Source organism: Oncorhynchus nerka, linkage group LG9a, assembly GCF_034236695.1.
Source record: "Oncorhynchus nerka isolate Pitt River linkage group LG9a, Oner_Uvic_2.0, whole genome shotgun sequence".
NCBI classification, from domain to species: domain Eukaryota; kingdom Metazoa; phylum Chordata; class Actinopteri; order Salmoniformes; family Salmonidae; genus Oncorhynchus; species Oncorhynchus nerka.
Genome location: NC_088404.1, coordinates 41,710,139 through 41,733,105, shown reverse-complemented (window position 1 = coordinate 41,733,105; position 22,967 = coordinate 41,710,139). Strand labels below are relative to the sequence as shown.

Genomic DNA, 22,967 nt, shown 5'->3' with positions numbered 1-22,967 from the left:
CTGGTATACAGCTCCATTTATATACTTTTAAAAGTATTTACATTATTTCTTCTTACCTTGATAATGAAAACTGCATTGTTGGGAAAGATCTTGCAAGTAAGCATTCCACTGTACTGTTTTACACTAGTTGTATCCTACACACACGTCTCTGTCTGTCTCTCTGTCTGTCTCTCTGTCTGTCTCTGTCACCCATTCCACTGTACTGTTTTACACTAGTTGTATCCTACACACACGTCTCTGTCTGTCTCTCTGTCTGTCTCTGTCACCCATTCCACTGTACTGTTTTACACTAGTTGTATCCTACACACACGTCACCCATTCTGTCTCTGTCTGTCTCTCTGTCTGTCTCTGTCACCCATTCCACTGTACTGTTTTACACTAGTTGTATCCTACACACACGTCTCTGTCTGTCTCTGTCTGTCACCCATTCCACTGTCTGTTTTCTGTCTGTCTCTGTCTGTCTCTCTGTCTCTGTCACCCATTCCACTGTACTGTTTTACACTAGTTGTATCCTACACACACGTCTCTGTCTGTCTCTATGTCTGTCTCTGTCACCCATTCCACTGTACTGTTTTACACTAGTTGTATCCTACACACACGTCTCTGTCTGTCTGTCTGTCTCTCTGTCTGTCTCTGTCACCCATTCCACTGTACTGTTTTACACTTGTTGTATCCTACACACACGTCTCTGTCTGTCTCTCTGTTTGTCTCTGTCACCCATTCCACTGTACTGTTTTACACTAGTTGTATCCTACACACACGTCTCTGTCTGTCTCTCTGTCTGTCTCTGTCTCTGTCTGTACTGTTTTCATTCCACTGTACTGTTTTACACTAGTTGTATCCTACACACACGTCTCTGTCTGTCTCTCTGTCTGTCTCTGTCACCCATTCCACTGTACTGTTTTACACTAGTTGTATCCTACACACACGTCTCTGTCTGTCTGTCTCTCTGTCTGTCTCTGTCACCCATTCCACTGTACTGTTTTACACTAGTCTGTATCTGTCACACACACGTTTCTGTCTGTCTCTCTGTCTGTCTCTCTGTCTGTCTCTGTCACCCATTCCACTGTACTGTTTTACACTAGTTGTATCCTACACACATGTCTCTGTCTGTCTCTCTGTCTGTCTCTGTCACCCATTCCACTGTACTGTTTTACACTAGTTGTATCCTACACACTGTCTGTCTCTGTCACCCATTCCACTGTCTGTTTTCTGTCTGTCTCTCTGTCTGTCTCTGTCACCCATTCCACTGTACTGTTTTACACTAGTTGTATCCTACACACACGTCTCTGTCTGTCTCATTCTGTCTGTCTCTCTGTCTGTCTCTGTCACCCATTCCACTGTACTGTTTTACACTAGTTGTATCCTACACACATGTCTCTGTCTGTCTCTCTGTCTGTCTCTGTCACCCATTCCACTGTACTGTTTTACACTAGTTGTATCCTACACACACGTCTCTGTCTGTCTCTCTGTCTGTCTCTCTGTCTGTCTCTGTCACCCATTCCACTGTACTGTTTTACACTAGTTGTATCCTACACACACGTCTCTGTCTGTCTCTCTGTCTGTCTCTGTCACCCATTCCACTGTACTGTTTTACACTAGTTGTATCCTACACACACGTCTCTCTGTCTGTCTCTCTGTCTGTCTCTGTCACCCATTCCACTGTACTGTTTTACACTAGTTGTATCTTACACACACGTCTCTGTCTGTCTCTCTGTCTGTCTCTGTCACCCATTCCACTGTACTGTTTTACACTAGTTGTATCCTACACACACGTCTCTGTCTGTCTCTCTGTCTGTCTCTGTCACCCATTCCACTGTACTGTTTTACACTAGTTGTATCCTACACACACGTCTCTGTCTGTCTCTCTGTCTGTCTCTGTCACCCATTCCACTGTACTGTTTTACACTAGTTGTATCCTACACACACGTCTCTGTCACCCATTCCACTGTACTGTTTTACACTAGTTGTATCCTACACACACGTCTCTGTCACCCATTCCACACGTGACAAACAACCTTTTTTGTTTTTGTTTCTTTTATTTGATTGAGGACATTTGTATCTGAAGTTATGTGCACCTGCATGACATCCCCTAATCTTCCCCTTGTCAGGAAGGTATCAGGTCTCTCACTCACCTTGTGTGAGAGGATGGTCCTTCTGGAAACCTCCGTTGTACTCCACCTGGTACTCCTTCACCTGGAAGCCAGGCACACATCCCTCCTCCCCCTCCTTCTGGGCTCCAATTTGGACAACCTGAGAGACAACAAAGAAGAAAAAAGCAAGACTTAGTCAACAAGTTAAACCTCAGGAAAACAGCTGCGTCTTCTCTGATGCACTTCTTTAATGACAATTAGAATATCATTAGTCGACTGCTTCATCCTATTCATCCTCATAAAAGCTCTTTCCCAGAAATGCTTTATTCATCATTTTTAAAGAACCGCCACACAAAGGTAGACTGGGTCAAAGAATGTTTTATGGTGTGGAAAAACATAATATCTTAGAATTTTGGGGAAATGCACTAAAGCCCAATGTAGCCATTTATATAGAGTTGAAGTCGGAATTGTACATACACTTAGGTTGGAATCATTAAAACTCATTTATCAACCACTCCACAAATTTCTTGTTAACAAACTATAGCTTTGGCAAGTCGGTTAGGACATCTACTTTGTGCGTGACACAAGTAATTTTTCCAACAATTGTTTACAGACAGATTATTTCACTTATAATTCACTGTATCACAATTCCAGTGGAGCAATTTCCAAACACTTGAAGTTACCACGTTCATCTGTACAAACAATATTATGCAAGTATAAACACCATGGGACCATGCAGCCGTCATAGCGCTCAGGAAGGAGAAGCGCTCTGGCTCCTAGAGATTAACGTACTTTGGTGCGAATACTGCAAATCAATCCCAGAACTACAGCAAAGGACCTTGTGAAGTTGCTGGAAGAAACAGGTACAAAAGTATCTATATCCACAGTAAAACAAGTCCTATATCGACATAACCTGAAAGGCCGCTCAGCAAGGAAGAAGTCACTGCTCCAAAACCGCCATAAAAAATCCAGACTACGATTTGCAACTGCACATGGGGACAAAGATCATACTTTTTGGAGAAATGTCCTCTGGTCTGATGAAACAAAAATATAACTTTTTGGCCATAATGACCGTCTTTATGTTTGGAGGAAAAAGGGGGAGGCTTGCAAGCCGAAAAACACCATCCCAACCATAAAGCACGGGGGTGGCAGCATCATGTTGTGGGTGTTCTTTGATGCAGGAGGGACTGGTGCACTTCACAAAATAGATGGCATCATGAGGGAAGAAAATTATGTGGATATATTGAAGCAACATCTCAAGACATCAGTCAGAAAGTTGAAGCTTGGTCGCAAATGGGTCTTCCAAATGGACAATGACCCCAAGCACACTTCCAAAGTTGTGGCAAAATGGCTTAAGGACAACAAAGTCAAGGTATTGGAGTGGCCATCCCAAAGCCCTGACCTCAACCCTATAGAACATTTGTGGGCAGAACTGAAAAAGCCTACAAACCTGACTCAGTTACACCTGCTCTGTCAGGAGGAATGGGCCAGAATTCACCCAACTTATTGTGGGAAGCTTGTGGAAGGCTGCCCAAAACATTTGACCCAAGTTAAACAATTTAAAGGCAATGCTACCAAATACTAATTGAGTGTATGTAAACTTCTGGCCCACTGGCAATGTGATGAAAGAAATAAAAGCTGAAAGAAATCATTCTCTCTACTATTATTCTGACATTTCACATTCTTAAAATAAAGTGGTGATCCTAACTGACCTAAGACAGGGATTTTTTACTAGGATTAAATGTCAGGAATTGTGAAAACTGAGTTTAAATGTATTTGGCTAAGGTGTATGTAAACTTCCGACTTCAACTGTATGAATGCAACAAGTGTAATTAGAAGGTCTTGTGTAGATTATATTTTCAACCAGCAACTATCAGGAAATAACACTTTTTTCACACTTTCACAGTGTTTTATCAGCTGTTGTGCAGTATGATACAAAACACAAGACAAAACAAAATGCATTTCCTTTCTGCAGAGAGCTGTTCAGATCAGTTTTTGTCCTCACAGAACATAGCCTCACTCTTAAGGTAATTACAGACTATCAGCATGGTTTTATGTGCTTTGGCAGAGAGCAGAGTGGGTACTGCTAAGAGGGAGCACAGACAGGACAGTTGTGTATTAGTATACAGTATCTGTCTGAGAGAGGCCACAACAGGGACAGACAGCCAGACAGGATGGGTGGTAGTGGAAAGCAGTGGAGGGAGGCTCTAGGGGGCGTCAGAAGGCTTGGCAGTAGCCTGCCAGTCCTGGCCCACCTACAAGTCCATCCACCTGTCACTCCCAGTCCCCTCGCCTGCCATTATCACTCTTTCACCCCACATTCTCTCATCCATCCATCAATCCCCTGCTCAAAGGAGAGAGGGAGCAAGCATTCTCACCTTCTGTGACTTATCTAAGACACATGCATCATTTAAAAAGGTGTCACTGTATCTCATCACTGTTCAGACGAGAGGTCATACAGGGGTCATGTAATATTATCCCTGCACACACCCATGCAGTGACATGGTGTCATTCAAATGATTCTATTCACATTTTTTCATGCGGCAGACATGACAACCATCCCAGTGCAAAATGATTGGTAGTTTCTGATGGTAGCTCCTAAACAAAACTGTACAATAATACTAACATTGCAGTCTGAAAACTATTACAGTTTATTTCAATCACAAATATGTGGTACATTTTCACAACTTCAAAACAGTTAATCAAAAAGGCAGGTGTTTTCAAGTACAATACACAAAATCACACAGTCACTTTTTCACCAGCTACAATATGTAACTTTTTGGGCTACCCGACTAAATTCACATAGAAATGTGAGTTATACAGTAGATCGTTCATTCTCATTGGAAGCAAGTCTATGATGCGGTAGATCTGTTCTACAGTATGCACTATTTCTGTGCTTCCCGTTTTTAAGTTTCATTTTTTGAGTCTTTTACTTTCGATATTGTACACCAACTTCAAACAGCTAAAAAATACAATATTTTTGGTTTTGAAAAAGATATTTCACAGCGGTTTAGATGGTACAATGACTCTCTACACAATGACTGCTTGTTTTGTCACAAACTAAAATTAGGCAAACTAATAGAATTTAAAAACAATCAGGAATTGTCAGAGTGATTTCTGCGTAGTGTATCTTTTTAAAATTTATTTGACCTTTATTTAACTAGGCAAGTCAGTTAAGAACAAATAATTATTTTCAGTGATGGCCTAGGAACAGTGGGTTAACTGCCTGTTCAGGGACAGAATGACAGATTTGTACCTTGTCAGCTGGGGGGTTTGAACTGGTAACCTTCTGGTTACTAATCCAACACTCTAACCACTAGGCTACCCTGCTGCCACTAGGCTACTGTGCTGTAGTGTATCTTTAATTAGTGTTTCATCTAGAAAAAAATGTTTCACATGGCAATACATGTGCATAAAGCAAATGTCTTTCACAATGCAATGCTCATATTACTTACTCACATTACTTTTACTCACATTACTTTTACTCACATTACTTTTACTCACATTACTTTTACTCACATTACTTTTTTTATATCATGAAACTGCTTAACTCAAATTGCATTGGCCAGTTCAGTACTCTAATACCTTAATGTATAGTTATGGGGGCAAAAATCGATACAGTTACGTATCGGGATATTACCTTTGACGGTATATCGTATCGTTTTGGCAATATCGCAATATGATTTTTGTATTAGTTACCTGTACCTGCATCTACCTCCAGTATTTTTCCTTCATACGATAGCTTGTTCGCCATCTTCTTTTTAACTCCATAGGGAGCCAGTTTTTAGCACTCCTATTTCCATGACTGATCAAAACTTGTTTTCTCATGGTTCTCTCTTGTCCCACTGCAGCAGACATGCAGTGCATTTGGAAATTGAGATGTTTCTACAACTTGATTGGAGTCCACCTGTGGTAAATTCAATTGATTGGACATGATTTGGAAGAGCACACATCTGTCTCTATAAGGTCCCACAATTGACAGTGCATGTCAGAGCAAAAACTAAGCCATGAGATTGAAGGATCTTTCCGTAGAGCTCCGAGACAGTATTGTGTCGAGGCACAGATCTGGAGAAGGGTTGGAAAAAATGTCTGCAGCATTGAAGGTCCCCAAGAACACAGTGGTCTCCATAATTCTTAAATGGAAAACGTTTGTAACCACCAAGCCTCTTCCTAGAGCTGGCTGCCCGGCCAAACTGAGCAATCGGAGGAGAACGGATTTTATCAGTGAGGTGACCAAGAACCCAATGGTCACTCTGTAAGAGTTCCAGAGTTCCTCTGTGGTGATGGGAGAACCGGCTGGAAGGACAACCAGCTCTTCAGCACTCCACCAATCAGGCCTTTATGGTAGTGGCCAGACAGAAGCCACTCCTCAGTAAAAGGCAGTCCGCTTGGAGTGCCAAAAGGCACCTAAAGGACTCAAGATTCTCTGGTCTGATGAAACCAAGATTGAACTCTTTGGTCTGAATGCCAAGCATCACCTCTGGTGGAAACCTGGCATCATCCCATCACACTGCAGAGATGTTTTTCAGCGGCAACGACTGGGAGACTAGTCAGGATCGAGGGAAAGATGAACTGAGCAAACAGAGAGATCCTTGATGAAAGCCTACTCCAGAGCGCTCAGGACCTCAGACTAGGGCGTAGGTTTACCTTCCAAGCCTCTGAATGTACTTGAGTGGCCCAGCCAGAGCCCGGACTTGAAACACAATCAAACATCTCTGTAGAGACCAGAAAAAAACTGTGCAGCGACGCTCCCCATCCAATCTGACAGCGCTTGAGAGGATCTGCAGAGAAGAATGGGAGAAACTCCCCAAATACAGGTGTGATAAGCTTGTAGCATCATACCCAAGAAGACTCAAGGATGTAATCACTGCCAAAGGTGCTTTAACAAAGTACTGAGTAAAGGGTCTGAATACTTATGTAAATGTATATTTTAATATTAATTGTTTTATACATTTGCACAAAAACAGTTTTTTCTTTGTCATTATGGGCTATTGTGTGTAAATTGATGAGCAAAAAAAGTATTTAATCAATTTTAGAATAAGGCTGTAAAGTAAGAAAATGTGGAAAGATAGAAGGGGTCTGAATACTTTCCAAATGCACACTGTATTTGACTGTTTTTGCTGCATAACATTTCAGGATTAGAAGAAGTGACTGCTAAATGCTAACTCCCATTTGTTTAAACTGATTACCATAGCTAGAGTACAGAAATCAGTGGTGGTAGTCAAAGTCAGTTGCACAGGGCGGGGTCGAGACCCAGGGTGGTGTTAAATGCCGAGCTGTAGTCGATGAACAGCATTCTCACTTAGGTATTCCTCTTGTCCAGATGGGTTAGGGCAGTGTGCAGTGTGGTTGCGATTGCGTCGTCTGTGGACCTATTGGGGCGGTAAGCAAATTGGAGTGGGTCTAGGGTGTCAGGTAGGGTGGAGGTGATATGGTCCTTGACTAGTCTCTCAAAGCACTTCATGACGAAAGAAGTGAGTGCTACGGGGCAGTAGTCGTTTAGCTCAGTTACCTTAGCTTTCTTGGGAACAGGAACAATGGTGGCCCTCTTGAAGCATGTGGGAACAGCAGACTGGGATAAGGATGGATTGATTGAATATGTCCGTAAACACACCAGCCAGCTGGTCTGCGCATGCTCTGAGGACGCGGCTGGGAATGCCGTCTGGGCCTGCAGCCTTGCGAGGGTTAACACGTTTAAATGTTTTAGTCACGTCGGCTGCGTTTTGGTAGCGGGCCGTATCTGTGGCACTGTATTATCCTCAAAGCGAGCAAAGAAGTTGTTTAGTCTGTCTGGGAGCAAGACATCCTGGTCCGCGACGGGGCTGGTTTTCTTTTTGTAATCTGTGATTGACTGTAGACCCTGCCACATACCTCTTGTGTCTGAGCCGTTGAATTGCGACTCTACTTTGTCTCTATACTGACGCTTAGCTTGTTTGATTGCCTAGCTACACTGTTTATATTTGGTCATGTTTTCGGTCACCTTGACATGATTGAAAGCTGTGGTTCGCGCTTTCAGATTGGGCACGAATGCTGCCATCAATCCACAATCTTGAAGCGTGGAATCAGATTGGTCGGACCAGCGTTGAACAGACCTGAGCACGGGAGCTTCCTGTTTTAGTTTCTGTCTATAGGCTGGAAGGAACAAAATGGAGGCGTGGTCAGCTTTTCCGAAAGGAGGGCGGGGGAGGGCCTTATATTCGTTGCGGAAGTTAGAATAACAATTTTTGTTATTCTAACTGGTTTTGCCAGCCCTGGTTGCACAATCGATATGCTGGTAGAATTTAGGGAGTCTTGTTTTCAGATTAGCCTTAAAATCCCCAGCTACAATGAATGCAGCCTCAGGATATGTGATTTCCAGTTTACATAGAGTCAAATGAAGTTCGTTCAGGGCCATCGATGTGTCTGCTTGGGGGGGAATATATGCGGCTGTGATTATAATTGAAGTGAATTCTCTTGGTCGATAATGTGGTAGACATTTGATTGTGAGCAATTCCAAGTCAGGTGAACAGAAGGACTTGAGTTCCTGTATGTTGTTATGATCACACCATGTCTCGTTAATCATAAGGCGTACCCCTCCGCCCTTCTTCTTATCAGAAAGATGCTTGTTTCTGTCGGCGCGATGCGTGAAGAAACCAGCTGGCTGTACCGACCCCGATTGCGTGTCTCGAGTGAGCCATGTTTCCGTGAAGCAAAGAACGTTACACTCTCTTATGTTTCTCTGGAATGCTACGCTTGCTCGGATTTCATCTACCTTGTTGTCTAGAGACTGGACATTGGCGAGAAGTATGCTTGGGAGCGGTGCGCGATGTGCCCATCTACGGAGCCTGACCAGAAGACCGTTCCGTCTGCCCCTTCTATGGCGTCGTTGTTTTGGTTCGCCGGCTGGGATCTGATCCATTGTCCTGGGTGGTGGGCTAAACAGAGGATCCGCTTCGGGAAAGTTGTATTCCTGGTTGTTATGTTGGTTGACGTTGCAACGAGTTGACGTTGCTCTTATATCCAATAGTTCCTCCCGACTGTATGTAATAAAACCTAAGATTACCTGGGGTAACAATGTAAGAAATAACACGTAAAAAAAAAAATACTGCATGGTTTCCTATGAACGCGAAACGCGGCGGCCATCTCTGTCGGCGCCGAAAACCGTAGGACCACAATAGAAATAATGTACATTTTCAATTTTTTTTGTGTCGTTGATGATTATGATTGTTGCATTATCCACGTGTGGTTGTTTTGTGTTTTAAATTGTCAAATAAATCTATGTCTATCTATCCATCTGCCATTGGCCCTTTCCCCCACGCATTTCCATGTCAATACAATTGTTTTGGTCGAGCCCGATTTACCTCTTTCCCGCATCTATGGAAGTGATCGCATCTCAATAGCAAGCAGTCTGAGTCGATATTCATGTATAATAAGGAATTCCCTCCAAAAAATTGTGGAAAACAAACATTCTTTCCCATTTACCCTCAGTGTAAAATAACCAACTTCATTGTTGTTTTTTTGTTATACAGAAATAACAAAACATGCCGAAAAGCTGCTGTGTTGTTCAATGTACATGTAACCAGGTCAAGAATCCGGACCTAAGGATTATAATGCTCCCACGTAGGATAATAGAGCCTGCGAGAAGAGCCCTGTGGCTTCAGGCTATTTGGCGTGGGAAATGTGTGGGGACCCGGTGTCCAAGTAGGCTACATGTACCTATGTGAGTGGAAAACATTTCCTCACAGGTAAGACATTAAACTTGTTTAGTATAGTCTGTTTGTAACACCACTCACTACTTGTAGCTGTATAGTCTGCTTATTTGTGTCGTTGTCACTCATGTGGCTGCTCGCACCATCATGAAAATGGGCATGAGGGAAGCCTTACAATATTACGTTTTGTAAGCAGTTAAAACACTCTGCAGAAGGCAATGCTAAAAAGTCCTCTTTAGACATATTGCACTTTGCTTAAATGTAGTTTTGTAATTGACTAAAACAAGCAGAAAACAAGAAATTTGCTGTGAGTCAATGGGTTAATCCAGTGAAAACAAACAAATATATAAAAATTGGACTTTAGTAAACGCATTGTGGACCTGTTAAGGCATCAGCATGCTTCAGTTTGGTTGGCGGCTAGCCAATCGTAAACAACAGGTGTAGACTAACAACAAGCATTTCACTGTTATTCTACACCTATTGTTTACGAAGCATGTGACACATACAACTTTATTTTATTCGAAGACGGTCGCTTGGAAAACTACAAAAAGGGGGGAAAGAGGTAACATTACCCCGGGACAGTAGAGGTCGATGAGCTGGGAATAGCCATCTACGGCATAACAAGGAAGTGACGACACAGCCAAACAAGGAAAAAACATGCGGAAAAATAAAATAGTGCACACAGAGACACTTGCGAGAAAATGGAGGTTGTGCAAATTGCCCAGGATCTACTAGATTTGATATACCTAGTAACACATACAATAGGCGAGATACGGAGACAAATAAGATTGTCAGTGCGACCACTCCACAGAGAAAGAACAATGGATGGGGTGTATGCAATACTGGTCCAACAAATCTGCGTTCCCCAATTGATGTTATTGAAAGACTGTCGTGACACTTCGGGTTCTTACCTCTGGAAATTCACAGCAGGCTGTAGCGAGCAGCTACAGAATTGATTAATCTACGGTGTGCAGTATTGTATCGGAGGTCTTGAAAAGCCCTTTGACCTGCCCTGAAGTATGACTTTGTAGCCTTTCCTACAGGGGATCATTCAAAGGTGTCCATCTCAATGAACCTGGCCGTACCTACAACTACCGCCACTCTCGTTGTCGAAGAGTCATAGAGAATGGATTCAGCATCATGGCTGCAAACATTTGGATTATTGGTCGTCCAATCACGTGTACCCCTGAAAAGGCTTAGGACATTGTGAAGGCATGTGTGGCCCTCCACAACTACCCCTCCTCCACGGATGAAGTTCATCAGCCAAAAGCAAGATTACGTACTTCCCTTCTGGAAAATACCAACCTGGAGAGTGGAGGAGGGTTGTGTCAGGGGACAACAATCTCCAAGAGCCAGGGAGACTCTCTCGTGCCAGAGCGACACAGCTTACAAGGGAAAACAGGAAACAAGCTCATGGACTTCTTCCTTTCCCCCCCTGGATGTGTGCCATGGCAGGAAGACATGGTTGGGAGTGGAAAACTCAACCCAAGGCCAGCAAATCATGCAGAATAGGACTTTGTTTTGACTGCTCACACACACACCCCTTAATGGATGCACACAGACTCACATTTATTTATGTGTGCACTGTGAACAAAGTACTTTGTACTAAAATGTAGAGTTTTAATATTGTTAATGAAATGAAACCTGATTCTATGACGTCTACAGTCATTTAGATTAGATTGAACTACACCACACAATAGAAGAAAACCTGTATATGTATGTGGCACACAGCTCTTTACATTGTCAGCACTTGATATTCAAATAGAATGCATTGAAACACCTTGTATTTAGATGACGAAATTCAGGTTTTGCAGCATACAAAAATATACCTTTATTTTTGCTTCTGGGCTCTGTAAGCAAACCACAATACAAAAGTGTCTGCTGAGAACAGACATGTGAACAACAAAAGTGTCTATGGAATAAAATTAAAGTGTCAGAGCGTAGATACAAATATTTATGAACAATATAAATATTTATGAACCATAGTACAACAGTCTCTGCTAAGAACAGACATGTAAACAACAAAAATGTCTATGGAATAAAATGTAAGTGTCAGTGTAGATACAAATATTTATGTACAATATTAATATTTTGGAACAAATCTTGAGTTCGGTCTTCAATCATTTGCATTGCCTTTGTGATGTGATAAGGGCTGTCTACATCTCTTTTCTCCCTCCTCCTCACACCCCTGCTACTACTGCTGCTGCTCTGTGTTATTGGTGAAGAGCAAGCCAGTGTAGTAGGTCTTGGAGGTGGGCCCAGGATAGAGCTTCCCAGGTCCTGCATGGAGAACTGTTTCCAATTCTGCACTGCAGCTCAGTGTGGGAGATGGGCTCGAGGCCAATTACCAGTCAGTACTGGGGGCAGAGGATGTGCTGGGGGCCGGTGTACAGGCAGTGCTGGGGGCAGAGGATGTGCTGGGGGCCGGTGTACAGGCAGTGCTGGGGGCAGAGGATGTGCTGGGGGCCGGTGTACAGGCAGTGCTGGGGGCAGAGGATGTGCTGGGGGCCGGTGTACAGGCAGTGCTGGGGGCAGAGGATGTGCTGGGGGCTGGTGTACAGGCAGTGCTGGGGGCAGAGGATGTGCTGGGGGCCGGTGTACAGGCAGTGCTGGGGGCAGAAGATGTGCTGGGGGCCGGTGTACAGGCAGTGCTGGGGGCAGAGGATGTGCTGGGGGCCGGTGTACAGGCAGTGCTGGGGGCAGAGGATGTGCTGGGGGCCGGTGTACAGGCAGTGCTGGGGGCAGAGGATGTGCTGGGGGCCGGTGTACAGGCAGTGCTGGGGGCAGAGGATGTGCTGGGGGCCGGTGTACAGGCAGTGCTGGGGGCCGGTGTACAGGCAGTGCCGGAGGCCGGTGTACAGGCAGTGCTGGGGCACAGAGAACAAACACGGATGCTGTTTCCATTCGCTGGTGTTTGTGCCTTGAAAAATAAAAAAGTAGAGGACTGTATAGTACACATCCAAACCATCGCAAACTATCAATGAACATCATATCAAACAGCATTAACCGAGACTACAATAGGCTATAATGTTGCAAATGTTTGAGCAGAGTTGAGTAGGCTTGACCTACTGCAGCTACTCAACTCTGCTTAAACATTTGCAACTTTTTAGCTAGCTGGACCTTGCTACCAAACTTTGCCTTCGGTGTTAAAAATGTGGGAAGCTTATGATATTGTTTCTTGAACAAAATTATGTTTGATCAAAAAGTTGCAAAGCTCTCTAGTTTAATTTGCCGGCTTGCTTTCTCTGCACAGGTATGCTTCTAAGTTAGCTAGCCACTAGCCAGCCAAGTAGATAGCACTAGCTGGCTATCTATTGTTAGAAAACATGGCTACTCGACTAATATACAACCAAATACCTAATCCTCTGGTGAATACGGTAAATTACTTTCAGTCATCCCATGCTTCACGTGCCGAACAAGCTAGGGAAGCCGGCATCTCCACTGTGGCCCTGGGTTCTTTTATTTGCCTTGACGAATTGGTCTCAAACCCTACCCCACTTTTTCAACAAAGTGGTTGGGTCCGACCCCAGCGTCACCACAATGTCCCTCCATGAATTGGTCTTTACATGCTGGTCTTTATATAATGCATGGATAGAATTGTAGAGGTGAAGGTACTTTTGTACCTCCTCGGTCAATAGATGCTCGAAGTTATCAGTTGCCATGTTGAATGAACACTGAGTTTTGGGCTGAATCGAGTAGAAGAAGAAACTCGCGTCACCCCTACAGTTGACCAATCACCGACGAAGGGCCGTGTCCCACCACCCGCCAACCCCTCTTTTTACGCTACTGCTACTCTCTGTTCATCATATACGGATAGTCACTTTAACCATACCTACATGTACATACTACCTCAATAAGCCTGACTAACAGGTGTCTGTATAAAGCCTTGCTACTCTTATTTTCAAATGTCTTTTTACTGTTGTTTTATTTATTTACTTACCTACACACACACACACACACACACACACACACTTTTTTTTCTCCGCACTATTGGTTAGAGCCTGTAAGGAAGCATTTCACTGTAAGGTACACCTGTTGTATTCGACGCACGTGACAAATAAACTTTGATTTGATTTGACTTCGGCTACCGAAATTCGCCTCACCCCCCCCCCCCAAAAAAAATGTGTTTCACGAACAGCCGAAGAAACCCTTGTCGAACACCAAAACAAACAAACATTTCACAAAATGAGGTCAGAATATCTGTACAAACTGTTCTGAACTGTTTCAGATGGGAAGCATGTGGCTTTACAATCAATCAATCATAAGGGATTTGACAAATATCCACTTTGTTACATCAGATTTGTTGTATTTGCACCAATCCGGCGTCCTTCTTCTATCCCTCATGATCTGCCTTCCAATGACCTCTTTACCACATCTATGAGTTTACCAGTCAAATTGCCAGGGTTAGAGCTTCCAAACCTGTTCTATTGATTCTATTTCTATGGCGTTTGGCACGATTCCATTGATGCCATTCCAGTCGTTACAATGAACCTGCCCTCCTATAGCTCCCTATAGCTCCTCCCACCAGCTTCTGCTGACCCAGAGGTTTTTCCCCAGGTGCATGAACAATGAAGACATTTAGAGCGATGTCGATGAGAACCTATGGCCAAATGCTCAAGACTATGTTTCATTTTTTTTTCATTTGATAACAGTACACCTATGTTGTAATTATATCTGAACAATACGTTTATTTTTTTGCATCAATGATTGTAAAAGATGCAGTGCAAGTGTATTATCTAATGTGAAAACAGTGTAATGTAGTGTAATTTACAGTACTATAGCATATTGCATTCAAAGGGCAGTTTTTAAACATGTATCTTGCACTCTTTTGCTATTGGATTAACTGGTTGTTAAATTGGTAAAGGGAGAAGATATCACTGTGTTGTGTTTTGGTGATTAAACCAATGTTCTTATGGTATTTCACAATAACCTTATATTTTGGATCAATGGTTGTGTAGTGAAAGAAGTTTTCAAAGAAAACGAATGCACAATAAAAGGTTTTGAATATGAGTGTTACCAGTTTGGAGTTGTGTACTAAGAGTTTAGAAAATTCACGACATACCTCTTCTCATAATGGGCATATTATTGGTATTGATTATGTATTTGTATTGTCACATACACCAGATAGGTGCAGTGAAATTGTTTTACAGGGTCAGCCATAGTAGTACGACACCCCTGGAGCAAAGTAGGGTTAAGTACCTTGCTCAAGGGCACATCGACAGATTTTCACCTTGTCAGCTCGGGTATTCAAACCACCTACCTTTCAGTTACTGGCCCAATGCTCTAATCACTAGGCTACCTGTCGCAGTAGCCTACATAACCTATTGTGAAACAGAAAAGAAATCATCCCATTTTAAATGTCATTTATAACAAGAGAGGAAAATGTCTTTTAGAATCAATAGAGCCTCTTCAGAGACATCTTTATCCACTACTCCAGTCGCTGGGTCCTCTCTGTTGTTATTGAACTAAAAGTTCAATGCAATTAAGACATTTCTCAAAACTGTAATGGCCGGCCGGCCGGAGGGGGGGAGAGAGAGAGAGAGAGAGTGCTCAAGGTAGCCAGCCATGTGGAGAAACAGATAGATGCTTTGTCTCACTCATCATCAGGTCAGGGATATGGATGTGATAATTATGGGATAGGATGCCGTTTGTTGATGACATAAAGTAGATTCATGAAAATAAATTAGCCTGATAATCATGTAAAAGGGAGGAGATATGCTAATCCAGGAGCTGAGGATCCCAGAGGTCATCATTATGCTGTCTTCTGATGCCACAGGGTGGCTAGGAGAATATGCAGTAATGGCACAGCAGTAGGGATGTAACGATACCAATATTTTTTCCATGGAAAAAAAGAAAACACGAAGCAGACCAAACCCTTTGGTCCTTTAAAAACCTGCTGTATGTAAAATATTGTGAGATATAGCTTGGAAAATAAACAAATGTGACTAGATGACAATATAATGATGTTTGTTTGCAACATTATGGAGATTTTCCTAAAGAAGTTAAATCCGCTTTGTGTTTTGTTTCCTTGCCACGATACTAATGAGCATCGCAATACTGGTATCGTCCCGGCCTTACACAGCTGGAGAATATGCACAGGACTTCCTGCAGAACACTTAGGCTGATCTCTGATTGTACTGTATGTCTGGTATTGATGGTTGGTAACAAATCCTTATTAGAGGTGGGGGTCAATCATAAACACTTATAGTAGTTTTGGTCTGGTTGTCAACCATTAGCTAACCATTTAGCAGGACAGTAATATGGATATGAGGTGTACAGTACAGTATGCTGGGGATGATATGGGTTTGGCAGGTCCTCCGGTACAGAGCCCATTAGATGTAATGTCTCTGCTAAGTATTCACTATACCCCAGGGACAAGTGCTTTCCTCCTGGTGTCAAACTGTTAATTCAATTCTATCTGGGGGCCACTGTCAGAATAGATACAATCTTTGTTAGTCATGAACTCAATCACATTTATGGGACAGCCGAGCCTGACGAGGGCCTGGCGACATGCAGAACCTATACTGTCACTTTAGAATGTCACTGCCGCTCAACCTCGGCAGGGGATAGATAAACAATATCAAAGCAATTTATAGGGAAATAAGACAGAATACAGTAAGAACATCTGGAACAGCAGGAGGGCAACAACATTAGGAGGCTGGAAGACAGTCAGTGGCCATATTGTCTCGTCTGAGCATTACGACGGCGCCATTTTAAAGGGCGTTCCAGTGAAAGACAGGAAGAATGGTCATATCGTCACTACACATCTGCCTGCTGCAGTGGAGAACTACCTGGCCCCCTGCTCTCTCTGTGTTCAATTAGTATTCAAATATGAAAGCTAAAGAAAAACTGTAGAGTATTTTATGACAGGGTGACCATGCTGAGAGGAATGTATTGGAACGTTTGTGCATCCTAGAGTGTCTGGGCAAGTGGGAGTGGGTGGATTTGGAAGTACTGTGGGCTTAGGGAATGGGATAAAAGAGTAATACATGTAAAATATGCATGAACATAAGAGTGGGCAGGCAGATGTGAAATAGGAGTTTGACAGATCTCGAGAGTGTATGTGCAGCCATATGTGTGTAAATCTCTGTGTCTGTGTGTGTTTGAAGTGAGATGGAAGAAAGCGGGACACATCGTTATTTTGCAGGCCTTCCTTCATGTGGAGGTGTCATGCTGCAAGTGTGGAGCTCACATTCTGTCTGTGGAAACCACCTGCTGTCTGCCTTAGCCTAGCGGATAATCACTAGGCTTGTGCGGTATACCGTATATAACGTTATACAGGGGGATTTCCAAATAGCCACGGCATGTTTTTGCAATACCATCAATACAGTTGAAACTATTTCTTAATTTTTATTCATAAATTTGAATATTTGTAGCTACTTAAAACATTATTTTTTTTACCTGCAGTCAACTTGTGCAACACGTTAGGAGATAAAGCAGATTGCATTCTTCATTTCACCTGTCACATCATTTTTTATCATAGAGCTTACCGGTAGTCCCCAGTTACATGGTGTTTGTTTACAAGCACAAAACGACGAGAGACCGGGCCTTGTGAGTTACTCACTGTAGTGCAGCAAGCACCAGGGGATCTAGTTACAGTATGGAATTCACAACTATATGTTTGCCAGCTAGACATCTTATAACTATTAAGTTAACTGTCTAAAATGTTCTAAACGCTCTGCAGTTGGATTGCTAATTTAGTGGCTAGTTATCGAAGTGGTTATCGTCCTGCAAAATGAAGCTTCTCATGATAACAGCAGAGAATCCCCTCCTGGATCAACAGCATTGCTGTCTAATATTTGTTGTGTGTGTGCAGCAAACTGTGAGTAGCATTTTTTAGTTTAAAAATAGCATCCCTTGTGTACAGTGTCGGTATTACAGAATATCCTGGAATGGCACAAGGTCAGTATGAAGGTATGCAGGATTCACACACACAGTGGCAAGTCAAATCTTTCAAGCACTAATGTTTATTTTGAAGAACTTTCAATTTGCATTAGTTCCTATTATGCAATTGTTTCTAGTCGCCAACACAACATATTGCCACAACCTCATGAAAAAAAATACTTATAAGTTCTACTCAATAATAAGTGTTTCACAACTTATTTGCTACATACATGAGTGGTAAGTCAGGACTGACGATGTTGACTGATTTTCTTATTTGAATTGTAACTCAGTAAAATCTTTGAAATTGTTTCATGTTGCGTTCATATTTTTGTTCAGTGTACCTAATAGTCTTCATATTTAAATTGTCTTAATATTTCACAAAACTTTAGGTCCCACAGGCTGTCCCAACCCATAATGACTTTAAAGTGAAATTTGACAGTGTAAAAGGCCCTTCATATTTTTTTATTTAACCAATATTTAACGAGGCAAGTCTGTTAAGAACAAATTCGTATTTACAAAGACAGCCTACCAAAAGGCAAAAGGCCTCCTGCAGGGACGGGGGCTGAGATTTAAAAATACAAATAAATTAAATAAAAATATAGGACAAAACACATCACAACAAGAGAGACACCACAACACTACATAAAGAGAGACACCACAACACTACATAAAGAGAGACACCACAACACTACATAAAGAGAGACACCACAACACTACATAAAGAGAGACACCACAACACTACATAAAGAGAGACACCACAACACTACATAAAGAGAGACACCACAACACTACATAAAGAGAGACACCACAACACTACATAAAGAGAGACACCACAACACTACATAAAGAGAGACACCACAACACTACATAAAGAGAGACACCACAACACTACATAAAGAGAGACACCACAACACTACATAAAGAGAGACATCACAACACTACATAAAGAGAGACACCACAACACTACATAAAGAGAGACACCACAACACTACATAAAAAGAGAGACACCACAACACTACATAAAGAGAGACACCACAACACTAAAGAGAGACACCACAACACTACAAAGAGAGACACCACAACACTACATAAAGAGAGACACCACAACACTACATAAAGAGAGACACCACAACACTACATAAAGAGAGACACCACAACACTACATAAAGAGAGACACCACAACACTACATAAAGAGAGACACCACAACACATAAAGAGAGACACCACAACACTACATAAAGAGAGACACATAAAGAGAGACACAACACTACATAAAGAGAGACACCACAACACTACATAAAGAGAGACACCACAACACTACATAAAGAGAGACACCACAACACACTGCATAAAAGAGAGACACCACAACACTACATAAAGAGAGACACCACAACACTACATAAAGAGAGACACCACAACACTACATAAAGAGAGACACCACAACACTACATAAAGAGAGACACAAAGAGAGACAACACTACATAAAGAGAGACACCACAACACTACATAAAGAGAGACACCACAACACTACATAAAGAGAGACACCACAACACTACATAAAGAGAGACACCACAACACTACATAAAGAGAGACACCACAACACTACATAAAGAGAGACACCACAACACTACATAAAGAGAGACACCACAACACTACACTACATAAAGAGAGACACCACAAACACATAAAGAGAGACACCACAACATAAAGAGAGACACCACAACACTACATAAAGAGAGACACCACAACACTACATAAAGAGAGACATCACAACAAGAGAGACACCACAACACTACATAAAGAGAGACACCACAACACTACATAAAGAGAGACACCACAACACTACATAAAGAGAGACACCACAACACTACATAAAGAGAGACATCACAACACTACATAAAAGAGAGACACCACAACACTACATAAAGAGAGACACCACAACACTACATAAAGAGAGACCTGCTGTAAGACAACAACATAGCATGTCAGCAACACATGACAACACAGCATGGTAGTGACACAACATGACAACAACATGGTAGCAACACAACATGGCAGCAGACCAACATGGTAGCAGCACAAAACAGGGTACAAACATTATTGGTCACAGACAACAGCACAAAGAGCAAGAATTGTTTATTTATTTTATTTAACCAGTATTTAACTAAGCAAGTCAGTTAAGAAGAAATTCTTATTTACCATAACGGCCTACCAAAAGGCAAAAGGCCACCTGCGGGGACGGGGATAAAATATATATATATATATATATATATATATATGACAAAACACACATCACGACAAGAGAGACAACACAACACTAGATAAAGAGAGATCTAAGACAACAACATAGCAAGGCAGCAACACCTGACAACACAGCACAAAGGTAGAGACAACAATACATCACGCAAAGCAGCCACCATTTTAAGAGAAACAAGTTAAGAATGTTTTTGATAAGATTAAAGACTCTCTCAGGGGACCCTATTTACATGTTAGGGAACCCCACATGGGTCCCCGACCCCAAGTTTGGGAACCACTGTACTACTAACCTCCCTACCTGCTTGCTTCAATGCTTCCTCTTCTCTGTGTAATGTGTCTCCACTGTCTGTCTCATTACTCTCTATATAGAAAAGGTATTTTGTTATGAGAACATATAGTAGCCCATATTTTGATTATAGCTAGCTTAATTTCAGTCAACTGCTCCTACAGAGGTCGGGCTACGTTAAACGTTAGCTTCGAACTTCTTGCTTGTAGCCATCTAGTTATAGCTAGCTACCTGGCTAATAGCCAGAGCCCTTGAGCTACCTAGCTAGCTAGACACCTGACTGAAATATCAGCGACTATTTACAAGTTGTACACTCATCCTCCCGAGAGTCGGAGGGGTTTGTTTGGGGATGTCTGTTGACACGGCAGGAATCAAGGGTTTTTACAATAATTCCCACTGTCAGCGGCGTCTCTCTGCTACTTGCCAATGTAGGTCTGGGATGAGGTAGTTTGTTTCACCTCTCTGCCTATGTCGTAAACAGAGTTTCCCGTTGGACAGAGTGGTGAATGAATGTGCTGCCAAAGATTTTTATAACTACCCCAAGATAGACCACAACCTGTCATTTCCAATGGAAGCAAATTAATCCTAGAGAGCAGAACAAGCAAGGAGGAGGGCAGAGCCAAGCACGAGCTAGCGAGAGCCTATCGACACATTCTAGTATGTATTTGCATATGAAGTCCACATGTGCAATAAGTCATTTCGCACTCCTTCTAAACAATGCTATTTTTTTCAACTTTGGAAAAGAGTCAAGTCTACAAAACATAGTCCACTCTGATTGTAGCAGATTTTAGAAAACTCTATTGAGATCAAATATTTCGTTAATGAGAAAATTAGTAGAATGTCGGCCAAAATCTCTCTCGCTCCATCTTCTCCCACTGCCAGCCACTGGGCTTCCTTTCACCTCTATGTTTGGTAGTGAGTGGAAACGGCAACCGGATGCTTCACATTTATACTTCCTGTGAAATATCTGCCTCATTGTTCTATCTGTGGTGTTGCTAACAAGGCCAATCCGGGGGAGCAGGTGAACAATAATGAGCATACATGAATCACTCATGATTTCACTTGTTTGCAGAGGTAGGTGCGATTAGAACTCAGATCAAGAAGCCTTCTGAGCGTTGATCGACGCTGAGAACGTAATAAAAAGTGGCCAAACGATAATTAAAAAAATAAAAGGTGAATTACTCAGACAGTTCTGTACCTGCCTGGCTGAGTGGCAGTGTGGGTGGAATTGGTGAGCTCGCCTGGCAATCAGAGAAATTAATTCGGAGGACCAATCCATTTTTCTAATATTTTTCATATTAACATATTTGATCATTTTCTGATCTCCTCTCATTTTATTTCAAGTACTTTCAAGTACCAACTTGAGAAAATGTCTGGTTTTGAAGGTATTCCAGTACTTGAATATCAGAGTGCCAAATTCAAGTACTTTAAGCACCTTGTACGAACCCTGGGTATGACAATCTAGATACCACCCAAGCCTAACAATCACACACTGAATCTGTCACCACATACACATCCCATGGGCCTGCAGTAAGTTGTCTCCTGGCACGGGCAGTGGAGAAAATAATTGATTTGTTCACATTTCATCTTCCATATCATGCTTTTTATGTCTGTGTGAAGACAGCATTGTTTTGCTGTGATTGGCTCAGCAGGACTTCTACACAGCAGAACACAACATGGAAGGATTACTGGACACTCAACAAAGGATCTTTGGTGAACAAACACAACATGATGTCAACATACAAAATATTATTTCCAAGCTACATCACTGAAAGGGTCTTTCTTTTACATGTGACTAACAGAGTGAGAGAAGCAAGGTGAAAGAAAGGCGGTCTGCTACGGCATCCATAAATAGTGGGGGTACGCCGTACCGGTAAAACATGAGCCAATTACAATAATTAAAACAAAATGTCTAGAAAACTGTAGGCTATTAGACCATTATTTATCATTACCGCAAGTCAGAAACATGAAAAATAATTAATTGGACATGAAAACGGGTGGTATAGCCTATGCTCCAAAATGCGATGTGGTTTGATGAAAACACCGACATTTTGACAAGGTCCAAACCGAGACCGTTAAGATTTACAATGACGGCCTAACCCGGGCCAAACCCTAACCAGGACGACGCTGGGCCAATTGTGAGCCGCCCTATGGGACTCCCAATCACGGCCGGTTGTGATACAGCCTGGAATCTAACCAGGGTCTGTAGTGACCCCTCTCGCACTGAGAAGCGGTGCCTTAGACTGATGTGCCACTCGGGAGCCCGAGTGAGGCTATAATAATGAGGCTAGATACAGGGTTTACCTATACCAAGTCAATGTGCGGGGTACAGGTTAGTCGAGGTCATTTGTACATGTAGGTAGGGGTAAAGTGACTGCATAGATAATAAACAGCGACTAGCAGCAGTGTAGAAACAATGGTGAAGGGTGTTAATGCAAATAGTCCAGGTGGCCATTTGATTAATTGTTCAGCAGTCTCATGGATTGGGGTAGAAGCTGTTAAGGAGCCTTTTGGACCTAGACTTGGAACTCCGGTACCGCTTGCCATGCAGTAGCAGAGAAAACTTGGGTGACTGGAGTCTTTGACAATATTTGGGGCAGTTTGACGAGGGCGGAATTTCCCGAGCTAAACTGCCCAAGACACACCAACAACAAAACATACCTCACATTATTCTGCCACAAAACAATGATAACGCACTCAGTGGCATTAGGGATATATAGGTGAGCACTGATGCCGGCCTATGATGAGCAGTGCCCACTT

General features: G+C 42.5%; 1 protein-coding gene across 1 annotated transcript in view; it reads right to left on the bottom strand.

The window, feature by feature from the left end:
* The window catches only part of cdh13 (cadherin 13, H-cadherin (heart)), a 554,022-nt gene that overhangs the window by 385,825 nt on the left and 145,230 nt on the right, over positions 1-22,967 (bottom strand). Inside the window, exon 2 of the mRNA XM_065022614.1 lies at positions 2,136-2,253. Coding sequence (XP_064878686.1) covers positions 2,136-2,253 — 118 coding nt within the window. The remainder of the gene's footprint in view (positions 1-2,135; positions 2,254-22,967) is intronic.